Here is a 15379-nt window from a genome sequence, read left to right on the forward strand (position 1 = left end):
GACATACAATTGCAAGTCTTTTTCTACCTTCTCGACTTCGTTGCTTAAGGTTCTTACTGGCGAAAATAAGACCACAATGAATAATTACAACACCGACCCCGCCCCTCGCTAAGATCATACCAGCGCTAATCTTACCACTTGGATGGTCCGCCAGTATCCTGTATCTTCCCTTAATTTTTTTTATTTTACCCGTGCCATGCAACAACACCACAAAAAGTTTCTTTTACTGACAAGAATTTCCAGAAACCGATACTTTTCTGGGATTGTTCACGCTGGCTATTTCTCAGAATTATGCTGGCTAGGACGTCTGAACGAAACCACGGTGGCGGACGCAATCAGGTTTTCATACAGAGCAAATCCAAAGGCAGCCGTCGTGACTTGAGCGACAATTTTCGCATTCAGCGGAGCCGAAAATTCTAGTCGTTTTTATTGCAAAGTGATTAGTAGTCATCTCCCTACAAACGCCGCAAAAGAATTCCTCTCGCAATGCAAGCAGCGCCCTACATTAACTCGAACGCACTTGTATTTACAGGAAACGCCGATTTACGCGGCGTATATAAACTTAACGGTCAATTTCCTTTGACGCCACAGACGGTGTAGACGGTTAGCGTCTGATGAGGAAAGAAGAGTAGAACGTGGTTCTTTTCCCTGGTAGTCGGGGGGTGGGGTGTGGGGGGGGGGGGCTCCCATACAAAAAGAACCGGGGTGCTCGTCGGAAATTTTTAAAAAATCTCTCAGAGGTACCAAGATCCTGTTTTGTGGGCGTTTGGTACCAATTTTAAAACAGCACATTATCTCCGGCTTCACCTAAAAGGTACCTTGGACCTTTTGAGGCTGAACACCCTCGAGGTACCAAAACCACTTTTTTAACTCCTAAAAGGTACGAGGAGCATCCCTGTCCTTTATATATGGGAGTTTTTTTCCCCGTTTTCTTTCCTACAAAGACGTTAGTTTATTCCACTCTTATATTTCCTCTATTTTTTTTTCACTAGAAGGCCTGTAATAAATCCACGCGTGCCTCGTGCGAGACGTGCCAGATGTGATCTAGCCATGAGAGCAAAAAGCAGTGCGTGAGAAAGGATAACATTGAATGTGTGACGTGTAATTGATTATCTAATCATGTCAATCCAGTTATTTTCGTTTTCGACTAGCGTAAATTGCGTAAGCAAAGCAAGGAAGGGTTGTAGTGGTGGATCAGATCATGCATGATTTTATCGATTTATAACGGAAATGCGATATTGTTGTTCTTTAGTGAGTTAAAAAGCATCGAAGTATTCTGTCGATAATAACTAAAATGAATTCCCACAAGAGTCACCGTCTCTTGATTCCCACATTCACGAGAAAACTGATCTATAGACAAGAAAAAAGAGAAACGTAGCGTGACTCACACTCAAATATCGCGTTATACCCCTGTTGAACCACATTCAGTTCTCGCAGGTAAATATCTTAGAAAATATAACCTTAGATTAGCAGTGCGAACATGTCGCAGCGGTATGGATGTTGAGAGCGCTTACCTCCCGCTAATGTGGCCCGGGTTCGATTCCTGCCCGGTGCCCGTATGTGGGTTGAGTTTAATTTGTTGTTGGTTCTTACCTTGCTCCGGGGGTTTTCCTCTGGGTTCCTCGGTTTTCCTCCCTCCAAACAACGAAGCTTCCCTGTTTTTGTACTTCATGCGGTATGCACAAAAAGCCATTCGGTATTATGATAAAAAAAGATGTGAAATTTAGCGAAACGATCAATTTGGTTTTCCTCATTTTAATTTTTTTTTTCAAAGACTGCTGTAGCAACAAGTATAGCCAGTAGTCAATAGCTGACTCGTTAAACTGTAGACTGCGAGCAGTCTCTCTTTTGCTCTAAAATCCGAGCTTGCATGTCACGCTCGCACTTTCGGCTTGTTTTGCGTTCTTTCCCGTGGATTTCCGAGCAAAAGAGAGACTGCTCACAGTCAGTCTAGTAAAGCTGCAGAATACCACTCTCGTCTGCAATGCGGACCTATTTTTTAATGAAAAAGAGCAATCAGCCATTAATTAATGTCAATCATCATTCACGAAGAAACCTACGGATTTGCTCATAGAGCACTTTGATTATCTATTCTTTTCTTTTGTTTTGTTTGTTTATTTCCTGTGCGTCACGCGCACGGGTCAGCGTGTATATCGCTGGCTCAGATTGCATTCCGAGCTCGACAACGATGAAGATGAAGATTTCGCCATGTTTGTTATGTTCCACGAAAGAAGGTCTATTTTGGCACTGAATTATTTACTTCTCGTGGTCCTGGGATATTTGGTGTCAATCTCAAACCAATGTGTCGAGAACAGTGAATGTAAAAATGGTTACTGCAGAGCGGGCATGTGTATTTGCAATCCTGGTTGGTGGGGTAGTCTTTGTCAGTTTTGTCGACTCAGGTGAGCGAGAAAACGGAATATTTCGCAACTCATCATGAACGCAATTGCTGTATCAGTTACGTGCTACTTGAAATCGCTCGTTACCAGACATAATTGTCATTATTAATCTGAATGTTGTTGTCGTTGATCCATTCAGACTTGTGTACATGTAAAGTTGTGCCGGATATTTTTTTCCTTTTATAATTGTAAATGGCATTTTTATTCTCCGTTTTCAAATGGTATGCGTAACTTTTAATTTGTTAATGACAATTACGTAAGCTTACATCTCTAATTTTGCTAAATTGAAATATAAACTTCATGTAGGGGAAATTCTAATCGTAATCGCAGAGAATCATAATTTTTTACAGTCGCATCTTGAGATAAGCTTATATAAACTTAATTTGGTAATCAAATTTGACAGCTGAATTTGAGGACTGTACACACTTTCATGTTGTTTAGAGTTACCTGCAGAAAACTTGGCCCCAATTGTTCAAAAGGTGGATAACGCTATCCACCAGATTGATCGCTGGATAAGTGTTAATAAGACAAACCACGTTATCCACTGGATAGTGACTTATCTGGTGGATAGCTTTATCCATCTTTCGAACAACCTGGGCCAAATAAATAACTATCCAGTGAATAAGTGTTAACAACACAAACTACGTTATCTGCTGGATAGTGATATATCTGGTGGATATAACCACTTTTTAAACAACCCAAGCCTGGATTATAACATGCATCTTACTGAATGAGAATCTTAGCACGTTTTGGTAAATAGATGTATATGGTCCAGTTGCTCTTAAAAATACAAGTGGTACAGTGACCAGGTACCTGTGTTGTTCTGATGGGTTCCCTGTGATCACTGGTAGTCTTTGCACTATTGCTTTCAGAAATTATTGTTCCCTTTGATCACATGTACACTGTGCTGCTATCAGAACTTTCAGATTCCCCTGGAGATTTCCACATATTTAATGTGGCTAAATATGGGGGAAGGGGAGGGAAGAGGAGGGAAGAGGAGAGATCTCTTGTCTGGAAACTGCTTCGAATGTTAATTTAGTGAAGTATCTGGGAATGTCCATGTAAGATATCCTATCTTCAATGCAGTCTTGACCTGGCAAAGTCAGCTGAACATTCCGAAATTGAACTCAATTGAACTCAATCCGTGGATTGTCAGTTCCATTGAGTTCAGCAATGAAACAAAATCGAACACCGAACTTTGTGTGAGTTTGATTTCTGAACCAATTATTGAACTCAGTTGCACAAATCAAACCCAATTGAACTTAATCCATTAGATTGTGTGTGACTGAGTTTGGCAACCAAACTCTATCCAACACAATCCAATGGATTGCGTTCGATTATGTTTGGGAAAAAAATTTTGCTTGAGTAAAGATCAAGTTACGTGTTCTCAAAAACATGTTATACCAATTGGAAGTAGCTTGAGGCTTCAAAAATTTGTTATTGATTTTCAACACCAGTTGTAAACAATCATAAGTTTGGAAAATGTTCGATTGAGTTCGATTGTCAGATTGTTTTTGTTTGAGTTGGATTGCCAAACTCAATCAAGCTCAATGCATGGATTGAGTTTGATTGAACTTAAGTTTATTGGATTCGTTTGACTATGCTGTGTCTTGAGTAATCCATATTTTGTCTCTCAATTGTATAATAAATTTATTATTTTTTGTCACAAGACTGGATCAAGAGAGTGGTATAATTACAGATGGAGATGGTAAATATGCCGATCCTTCTAAATGCTCATGGCTTATAGAATCTAAGAGGTAAGAATCTCTCTGCAGGACTGATTCATGACGATCTGTACCTTTAAAATGTACAGTGTAAGTTGACACCTGATCATCATGAAATTGACTAGAGAGTTCTCTTAACACCAACATTTACTCCAGTGTTTATTTATTACAGTACTTAGCAAAAAGCTGTATAATAATTGGTCCCCTCAGTTTTGTCACCTGAGTTGTGACAAGCCATTTTAAGAAACAAATCTGTTTTTCTCAAGGTTTCTAAATTCTTATCAATATACATGTATTGTTCCAAAATTGTAATATGTACAGTATATAGAAAAATTTACTTCAGTCAGTGATTCTTCTACATGTACATCGTGGCAAACAGTTTGGAAGCACTTCTGGAGATAAGACAGACGAGTTAAATTTAACTAGTGCTGTACTGTACATGTGTGTTCTTCAAATTAGGTGTTGCCTAAACTGTATAAGTATTGTACATACATCTACACTGTATACGTAGATATAGTTAAGGCAGAATTGTTATACACTTTCTTGCTGTTTTGTTTATAAACAAGACAGCATAATTATGTAAAATGGTACAGTTTATGGGGGACCTTTTGTGAAATAGCCCTTTAAGGAAAATAGTGTGGTGAATACTAAAAGTAAGTAGTCAAAAGTTTGCGGTCTGTAATATGTCAAGTTGTTGCATTATGAGACCAATGATTTACTATGTATACATGTACATACGTGTACTGTACCATGAATATTGATGTATAGCATGATTTTATTTTATTAGTAGAATTTTAGTTGAACACTAATGCAAATACTACAATCTGATTGGCTGAGTGATTGTACACTATCAGCCATTAGTGTGAGCTGGCTGAAGGTCATCTACAAAATGGCAACATTTTTGTTGTTTTTCCAAAGTTTTGATGGTCAGGAACACTTTCATGCGAATTGATAATTAAATTCCTGAGAAGACTAAAAGAAGAACAGTTTCTTGACTATAAGAAAACTTGAAGTTATTGAAAAAATGATGTGCACACTCACACAACTTCAATTTCGAATGACAATTCAATCTGAGCTATCTTTCTAAAGCATGAAGTTTTATAGTATGGTGAGAAGTAATTGGAAGTTACCCTTATTTAAAGTAAATTTCAGTTAGAATTCTACCAACAAAAACAATTAGATTATTCACTCTTGATTTCTATGAGGTGATAGTTGATTTGGCCTTTGGCCTCATAGAAATCTCAAGCTCTTAATCTAATCGGTACACCCTTTAGATCATTTGAAATATGTGGATTGCAATGTTTTGACTGTTAAATGCTATTCTTCCTAATTCACTGTATACTGTTCATATAACTTTATACATGCTTTGAAATTCTCTCATTTTGTTAAATAAATTCTACATGTAAATTGTACTGTACCTATTTGACAATTATTGTTTCTTAAAGTTTCTTGCATTTTCATTGTTACAGGCCAAACAGCACTATTCATTTGGATTTTGAAGAGTTTGCAACTGAATGTAACTGGGATAATTTGTACATCTACGATGGGAAGTCTGTAGAAAGCCCGTTGATAGGAGTAATAAGGTACATGCTAGTCTGGTTTGTGTTATATGTGTTGCATTGTACTGTATGTTGTAACATTTGCAAATGTGCTATTGTTACCACCCCTTCCTTTAATATTGGCCTTCCGGCCTATTTTTTTTTGCTCACGTTATTGCTGTGTAACTTGGGTATTTTGTGTTGTGCTCTATGGAAGGGGTTTTTAGAAGAGCAGAGCTATTTTCTGGCACCAATTGATTCACATTAAGCATGTAAATTCTCGCATAAGTCTGATACCTTTTCCTTATATGGCTTTTAAGTTAATATATTTGTGGATAAATCTCCCACTAATGCCATCACACTTCATATCACCTAACATCTTTGCGACTGTGAGGAAGATACTGTAATTTAATGTACATGTACTGTAGCCTGGTGGATCCATGTATGCAGATGAATCAAAATTAATAATGCAAAGTCCTCATGTCCAGCCATGAGTTCGGCAGAGGAGTACAGGCTCTTTTCTCAAACAATGGCTGGTAATTGAGCCTAACAGTAGGAGAACGAAACCTACAGTAAACTTGATGCAGGCTCCCTTTGCACTTGCACACAAGCAAGAATAAACTTAACTTTGTAGATGGACAGGCAGTCAAGGTACTGGATACGAAAATATGTCATAGAAAAGGGAAAGGTGAATGCACACCAAAGGTAGCAATCTTGACCTGTATCTACAGGTCTACAAACTTCTTAATAAACATTGGACCAATGTTTTATTAAAATGTTTCTAGACCTGTAGATACATGTAATACAGAAAAGCCTGATCAGGGAGTTGTTTAGTACTCCTGATATTCGAGCGTAACAACAAATATGGTGTGTGCTACATGTATCTTCCTGTTAAGCAAGGACAATTCCAATATCAAACATTAGAGCGCACTTTCATGTACTAGTCCCTGATTACTCCCGAGGCCTACTGCAGTAATAATAAATATTATTAATTACCATACACCAGAACAATAGGGTTTTCAATAATTTTTGAAATAGCCATCTGAGCTAACTAAAGTAGGTGGCAAACTGGTGAATTTTTTCAATAATTTAAGTGAAAATACAGACAAAGTAGGCGGCGGTAAGAGGTAGATTCTGACAAAGTAGGCGGCGATTTTCGCCGGCTGCGGGCTGCTAATGAAACCCCTGGAACAAAGGAAAATTCAAAATATTAACAAGGTGGAAATTGGACCACAATATGTACACAGTGTACATATGTTGCAATTAGATACATGTAATGCCTAACAACATACTATTTCTCTCTATTAATATGCAGTGGGCTTATAAAAGACAGTTCAAAGGACAAGTACTCTGATGGGCAAGTTCTGAAGTTACAGGCCAAGTCAGGGGCAGCATTTCTATATTTTTACAGCGATAAACATTACGTTGAAGATGGATTTAGAATTAAATACAGGTGGGCTGCTCTCATTTGAACATACATGTTTACTTATTATTTAATTGAATGGATATAATTATAAATATACAAGGCAAAAAACTAGAAAAATTATTACTAAACGAACAGTTTTCAACTTACTTGTGTTGTCGTCATCAGGGTTAATTAAAGCCATCCAGTGGTTGTGCACGCATGGTTCTATACTTTTGTTTTCCAATCAAACCTTTCTCTTGCATATGATGTCATTTCCACCACGTGGCCTGTATAATTATGTGACATGGCCAAAACTGATATTTAAAATCTGCACAACTACACAAATTTTCTTCACCCATTCAAGTTCACCAACATCCCCCCCCCCCCCCCCCCGAAGAAAATATTGTTGATTGTATACAGTTGAATGTTTTGAACAGACAAGTGAGATTTTTGAATTTCAGCAGATTTATTGTTCTTGTATATGACAAAGTAAATTAGCTACATTGACATGAGATGCATAGTATGAAAATATTATTTGAGGGATACAAATAAACACAATAGCCTCTATTTGGCTTTAAAAATATAATTTCTGTGTATGCATGTCATTAGTTTATGATAAATGTATCCCTGCACATTACTGTTTCTCAAAGATCAATTAAATCCTCAAACTGTTCATTTCTCGGAATATGTAAAGTAACTTATAGATATATATAATATGTAAATTATCTATAAACATAAAATTATATATATGTGTACAAATGCACATGTATTTCCTACTAAATGGAGGTCACCACTTACATGTACATTATAATACCAGATGCTTATCACCCCGCAGGGTGATAAGCTTCAGATAATACGTATACAGAGGATGCTGCCTCTGCTGCTGAAAAAGGTGTTTGAAGTTGCTGATCATTGTAAGTTATATACATACATGTACATGCTACTGGTCTGTTACATGTAATGCATGAAGTTGTTGTGAAGTTGCTCAATCATAATTATTTGGCTGATTTCATTAATTTTCTTTTATTGTTGTACATAGTATATCAGAAGATTGCTCAGCTAAATGCAGTTTCCATGGGCATTGCGACAAACAGAAAACCTGTGTTTGTGATGCAGGGTGGACTGGCTCCACTTGTAACATTCAAACCTGTATTGCTGAATGTGTGAGCGGATATTGTGACAACACCACAAGGCTGTGTGTCTGTGATTCTGGATTCACAGGTAAAACAAAGACCTTGTCAGGACTTATCCTGTGAATGCAATATTGTAAATTACACTGTTAATAATGCCTGCATTTTGACTTGTGACAGAGTACAGTAAATCCATGCCTTAAATGCATACATGTATGTAAGTCCAGTACACGTAGGACTATTTAACAATTAGACCCATAGCCCTTGCGGGCTACGGGTCAATAGCCCATGAGGTGAAGCCGAATGGGCTATTGACACGTGGCCCTTGAGGGCGAAGGGTCTAATTGTTTTAGTATCACCCAACTAGTCAGACAGGAAAGGCAATGATAAAGTTAGCAAATGCAAGTTGAAGAAATATTTATTTGGGAAAAAAACGAAAGAAAGCGTCACGCTCGATTGCGCAAATTTCACTACTGGAGGACTATTATTAATAGTCCTCTAGTAGCGTAGCCAATTAAAATGCAGGATTTGCATTAGTCCACTAGTTGGGTGATACTAATACACAAGTAGTCACTTACAATGTTAATTCTACAATCATTCGTGTCTGGTCAAGTGAGTATCACCATTAATGATGTAAACTAATAAAAGGAAATGGACAAATTGACATTTAAAGTCAAACATGTACAGTTACATGTACATTCTGTAAAAGAATAACTCAAGGGAACACTTACTGTTAGGACCAAATAAATTTTGGTGTTGGTATGAGGATCGATATGAAGAGTAAGACGTTTTGCTTATACATGTACATGTACATGTACATGTAGAAAAGAAAAGCATGTGTGACATTCAAACTTGAACTTGTTTGGCTGGCTGGGTAGGAAAGTTAGTAGCAAACTTATAGAAAAAGACTAATTAAAGCAGGTCACCCATGTGTGTTTACTTGACAGTATAGTTTACATGTATGTCATATGACTATAACTCCCCATTAACCCAGGCACCACTATAGTGTGAATTTTTGGGGTGTTTAAATTGGTACCCTCTTTTGACAGCTCAATTTTTACGTAAATCCTTTTTATTTAAATCTGGTAACAGTAAATTAAAGTGGAACACTGTCTTCTTTGTCTTGCAGGTTCGTCTTGTAATATCACTGGTAACAGAGGGTACTGGGTTCAACATTCCTCAAAAGGCCAAGGTAGACATAGGATTTTGAATAACTTACATGTACATCAACAAGCTATAGGCCTGGCTAGCGACCACATGTACATACACAGTGTACAGCTGAGCTGAGTTGATCTGAATTATGCAGTCATGTACTTTTAACTAACATTGATTTGATGGTATGCAGTATACTGTACACATATACTGTCACATGTACTGTATACAACGTGTACATGTATACAACATATGTACATGTACAGGTGTACATGTGTACTAGCAAACAATATGCATATGGGTAGTGGATATTACCCTGCAGTGGTCTAGCATTTCATCCAGTGGGGAGTAGAAATATTCCTGGTCACTTCATGCTACAGAAACCAGGATAGCCCCAATAGAATGGACATCACACATGGCACTGTGCAGTTGTAGTCTAGCAGAACCACTTTCAGTAATTTGAGTTGTTAGAATTAATAAAATGGCAAACTTGTCTCTGTGTAGACTACCTGTAGTGATTATAATTATATTGTACAGTACAAGTGGAAGTATGAGAGAACAAGAAATTTTGCAGGAGCACCAGCCTTTTTAGGCGGGTCTCACCACAGCTTTTTTCAAGTTCTCTTACACTTTCATGATGTGTTTTCTCTCTGGCATGCATGTTTGCTACACCAAGAGCACACACAAGTTGTTTCTATAACAAGTAGTTACTGAAATATGGTGGTTTTCTTTCTTACAGCCAATAGGGGGTTTTCTGAAAGACAGTGCATAAATTTGTGTAGTTATAATGATATTGTAAACTCTCTCAACATGAAGAGATACATGCTTAATTGTTTTTTTTAGCTAGCTAGTCTTTATTTTGAAATACAAACCCCTGACTTACTTTGCTAGATGTACATGTAGATCACAGCTTTAACTGTGCAGCACATGTTGTTCATTAATCTACAGACCTAATACAAGGTCGGGCATCTCATGCATCAGCTTTGCTGGGTGACTATATGTGGGTGTTTGGAGGCTATTCACTAGGCTCAGAGCCTTTTGATAACTTCGTCAGGTACATGTACATGCAAGGCTTTTGTATTATAAACCAGATTAATACATGTACCTACATGACTTTATATGTACTGTTTTTGTTTAAAGTTGAACCATTTATTAATGTGTAGGGAACACAGTGGCTTCTCATGGATAGTGGTTGGACTCTGGACCAAGCAGTCTGGGTTTAAGCTTTGGCTAGCATCACTGTGTGCATCTTATTCTGCAGCATTATTTTGCTTACTTACTAGCAGTCCCACAATAATTATGCCACTTGACCAGGGTTCCAGAGAAACCAGAATTCACAGACTGTATGTGCATCTCAGTGTCCTTTTTAATACACAATCAAAGAGGCCCAGTGTCTGTTCAGCAAAGCTTTTTTGATTTTTTACATGTAGTACTGTCATACATTAAGATCATATGAAAGTAAAAGAAATACCATTAATAAAAATATTTTTCTATATTTGAACCTCACCTTACAAACACAAAGACTTCATGAACACTATAGATAAATAACTTGGTCCCAGAGATATGAGAATTCATACATGATTGTATATTAATCTGTAGCTCGCAGTCTTTTTGTTCTTATGATCTGGATCATTATTAGTTCCTTGGAGGTTATACATGTAAAAAAAATATGTATAACAGTGTACTGATCTGGTAATTAAAATATTTTTGTGTTTTCTAGATATCACATTCCAAGTGACAGTTGGGAATTAGTGTCACCTTCTATCAATTCTAGTGGAAGTCCATCTGGGCGTTATGGTCACTCAATGATTGGTCATAATGTAAGTGTTGACTTTGGACGAGGTTTGATGGTCATCAAGTATCTTCTCTCTTCTTAAGTGACCCCTACAGTGTAGATACCTACATACATGTATGCCTTTTTGTGCGTGTACAAATGTCCATGTACAGTTTGCAGCTCTTTCACTATATCCATCTTGTGATTTACTTTCTAAATGGGAATTAACCCCATAGGAAATGAGTTGCAGACTAAGCTTTTTAAATAAAATTAATTTGGAAATGACAATGTGTTGTACATACTTATTCTGATAAAACACAGGGCATGTAGTGTATCTTTTTACTAAAGTTAAACATGTATTGTTAATTAGTCATTCACACGTACAAGGCTGTGAGGTCTAAAAAAACAAGACACTTTGCTGCGTGTACCCAGGCAGTCGTTATACCGAGAAGCAATAGCTATATTGCAATTGAGCTAAATGTTCTGCATTTGAAGTTGTACGAAATTCAATCGAATTGATGTGCTTAAACTATTCTGCTTTTGATTGCATTTCTTGGAATCGCTTAATAGCTTATTACTCGTTTGCAAGTCTTTAGGGTGTGAAATGAGTCAAGGTCTTTATATCAACCTATAAATGTTTCAGTCTATTTTCCTTAGCCTTTGTCGTTTAGGAAAAGTGCTTCTGTAAATGCTTGTTTGTTCAGGACAGATAATCAGATAGATAGCCAAAGATAGCCTAGATAGCCAAAGTAAGTTCCAGATGTTTACAATATTTTCCAGCCGCAATATAGGCATACCGTGGAGGTACACCAACATGGCGGTTCCATACTGGTCTCTGTAAATTTGTGCAAAATATTTGGACGAATATCTGAGCTTGGGAAAATGCACAGACCTAAAAATTCGAGGAGTGTCATCTTTATTAATCTCCTATAACATCACAATTTCTTGATTTTATCCACTAAATGGTTTTCGAATAAATTTTTTATTGCGTCAGGATTGCGTGACAGTGCAAACCAAGAATTGTTTTGCTAATTCGCTACATGAGTTTCACTCTTGTTAAGACACATAACTCTGTTACAAGCAAATAACGAGAGAATATCGTTTAGTTCGAGATTTTATCTTTATTATACTTTACAAAGTTTCTCAGAGCATTTTACTTAGGTGTATTCGAGCAGATGAATTCGTAAACAAATTCTCCTTTCTGCTCTTGTTGCTCAGACGTTCTTGAGCTCGCGCTGGGATTCTGCTTGGTTCATGATCACGTCTAAAAATACGAAGACACTTCTGAAGATGCTTTTCATCAAGTTGAAGAGTTGATAGCCCCGGTTGATGACTCCTTTGGTATAACATGATTCATGATTCACTCAAAATGTTCGCTCATAAATTGATCTCTGGTAAGGCTTACAGCATCCCGTTCTGAAAACGCTTAACATGTTTTAGTGTTGGTCTACCTTGAACGGTGTGTTCGTTTGTATGTGATTTCATTGCCCTAGAAATCATGGAATCCGTGCTAACTTTTCTTGACGACAACCTCTGTAAATTCCATGTGCTGTATGTATGCACAGTTGGCGCATGCGCTTTAGAGACCAGACGGCGATTTGTGACTGAACGCAGAAAAAAAGAAAGCCGAAATTTAAACCCAGGCCTCACTACCTGGGTAATTACAAGGAGCCCAAGGGTTCCTACTGTAGCCATGAAATCCTGGATGCCTAGCACTTACATGTAATCTGATCTGTAGCACCTGGGTGCATCTAGAGCACAGCCCTGATGTACATGTACGTGCAATAGGAGCTTTCTTTGAGTGGAAGCTGTTATCTTATTTCTTACAAAAGAGCAGTAAATTATCATAGTCAATGTACTGTACATGTTTCTAAACTTTAGAGATTTGTCCTAGATTTTGTTGAGGAAACAAAACTACAATTTTATAGTCCTAGAGTCTTTTGTCAAGTGATTTTAACATGAGCCTCTGGTTCGAAAGATTGTGCAAACACTTCCCACATTTTCAACATTAAATAAATTATAATTACTAATTACTATTACTACTATGTACATTGTATTGTATTTTCAAGAGTGCAACCATATTATCCTTCAACAATCTGTGGTTCACCATTGTCTAATTTTTGTTACTGTTTATTTCACAGTCATCCTTGTATGTGTTTGGTGGTAGAAAGGAGAAAAAGGCCACCAGTGAACTTTGGTCTTTTGACACATGGACATTACTTTGGCGTTTGTTACCCAGTCAAGGTGATTCACCTCTGTCTGTTGCTGGACACACGGCAACTCTTGTGGACTCTAAAATGATTATCCTTTTTGGTTATGGTCCAGAGAGGGGCTACACAGATAAAGTTCAAGAATATGATCTAGGTAAATGTTACAGTAATAATCACTAATTAAATTTCTGTTGTTAATTTTAACGGAAAAGGCACTATGAAGCACAGTTATGTGACTATGCTCCCTTCCCTTCTCTGTTCTCTTGATTATAAAGCTGTATGCCTAATCTGGTACATATAGGACCACAATTAAATTGATACATGGTTTTGCATGCGTCATGGAGTTAACTAAAGGTACGTGTGAGAAGTTTGGACAGCACAAAAGAAGTGCTCAGGCAACCCTAAATGTAGCCTCTTGAGTGCTCTCCAAATGGTGCACAGCTACATGTACATGTACAGTTGAACCTCGATTATCCAGACTTGTTGGGACTAGATGAAATAGTCTGGATAATCTGAATATTAATGAAGAACAAAACTGTTTAAATAAAGCAACATTTAATCGTGAAACAACACTTTTACAAATCACTTGGAAAACAATATTGTCTACTGTACATCTTGAACCACCTCAACTCTGAGCCAATCAGAACTCACTGGACTGTTCTTCATTAGTTACGACATGTGCATGTGGTGCTTTTGCTCTATAAAAGCAAAACAAACTCGCTTTTGACTGCACTTTTCGATGCTATAGTCTTAAATGGAATATTGCTACGGATCTTGATCATGACTTATAAATATTCATGACAAAATTGGAACTAGAGAAAAAGTCTAGATAATTGAGAAATCCGGATAGTCAAGGCACGGGTAATCGAGGTTCGACTGTAGTTATTGTTTTGTAACATTGCCAGGGGAACAAGCCAAGCAGGTTGCATGTACATGCATGGTCTGTCAAACTTCAGTTGAGTGATGACAAATTATGCAACATTTGTTGCCCAATAAGATCATCCTTACAAATTTGTGTCTATTCTTACATGTACATGTAGATGATAAAAATGGTAGAATTTATTAATAATAATAATGTTATTATTGACATTCCAGAGACTGGCAGGTGGACTGTATACGATACCCCCACAGACATCATAGGACCAACATATGGACATAGCAGTGCTTATGATCCTGTGAAAAAACTAATATACGTTCATGGTGGATTTACTTCATATGGCTCAAAAGATGAACCTTCCACAGAATTGACTGTCTATAATCCCATAACAAGAGTTTGGTAGGTACAAGGGGGCGAAGGAGGGTTACATGTAGTTGAAACCCCCTTTTTGTTTTCTGTTCTTATAACGTACATCAAATTGTTTTGCATTGTGTGGTCTCAGAGAATATCCATATCAACCCTAAGGAGGGTTATTGGAAATTCTGAAGGGAAGAGGGGGAGTCTCAAGGATCAAAATTGTTAAAGGAAGGCCTGGTCCAAAATCGGAATTTCCAGAGGGATGAGGAGGCTCAAACTAAAAAAAACCTCCATGGGAGAGGCATGGATATTTTCTGGAACAGCACATTTGCATGCAACAGGTGCTTTTAGGTACTTATAATGTCATACATGTATGATGTCATAAAATGAATCTGCTGTCTGGGACCCACCTTCTTGGAGTTATAAGACATACATGTTATATATTGTTCAAATAGAAAATTGATGGAACTTAAATCTAGATGATAAAATTGCACAAAAGTACATACAGTGGGTACATGTAGATTCATGTACATGTATACTAAGGGTTGTACACTGTTTACAACAGGTTGTTAATTCTGCATTAGTGCTGCTTACAAATTAGGAAAATTGTGATTAAAACAAATAATTATTTTAAAGAAAGATTGTAGAAACTTGATTTAACCTGCATGACAAAATACAGTTGCTATGGAAGTGTCATATCACACGGACAAACGGGCTTGCAAGAGATGAATTACCTACTTATTGTTGTACATGTACTTGTTCTTAAGTTGACCGATGTTGTTGCTGCTGAATGATAAGCAAAAGTTTTCATTA

General features: G+C 37.2%; 1 protein-coding gene across 1 annotated transcript in view; it reads left to right on the plus strand.

Moving 5' to 3' along the window:
- The first annotated feature begins 2144 nt into the window (after positions 1 to 2144).
- The window catches only part of LOC145478396 (attractin-like protein 1), a 29148-nt gene continuing 15913 nt past the window's right edge, over positions 2145 to 15379 (plus strand). Inside the window, exons 1-10 of the mRNA XM_081456412.1 lie at positions 2145 to 2402; positions 4070 to 4156; positions 5593 to 5706; positions 6977 to 7114; positions 8106 to 8287; positions 9326 to 9388; positions 10297 to 10402; positions 11069 to 11168; positions 13264 to 13486; positions 14428 to 14608. Coding sequence (XP_081312538.1) covers positions 2209 to 2402; positions 4070 to 4156; positions 5593 to 5706; positions 6977 to 7114; positions 8106 to 8287; positions 9326 to 9388; positions 10297 to 10402; positions 11069 to 11168; positions 13264 to 13486; positions 14428 to 14608 — 1388 coding nt within the window. The 5' untranslated portion in view covers positions 2145 to 2208. The remainder of the gene's footprint in view (positions 2403 to 4069; positions 4157 to 5592; positions 5707 to 6976; positions 7115 to 8105; positions 8288 to 9325; positions 9389 to 10296; positions 10403 to 11068; positions 11169 to 13263; positions 13487 to 14427; positions 14609 to 15379) is intronic.

The sequence above is a fragment of the Orbicella franksi genome, chromosome 2 (assembly GCF_964199315.1).
Source record: "Orbicella franksi chromosome 2, jaOrbFran1.1, whole genome shotgun sequence".
NCBI classification, from domain to species: domain Eukaryota; kingdom Metazoa; phylum Cnidaria; class Anthozoa; order Scleractinia; family Merulinidae; genus Orbicella; species Orbicella franksi.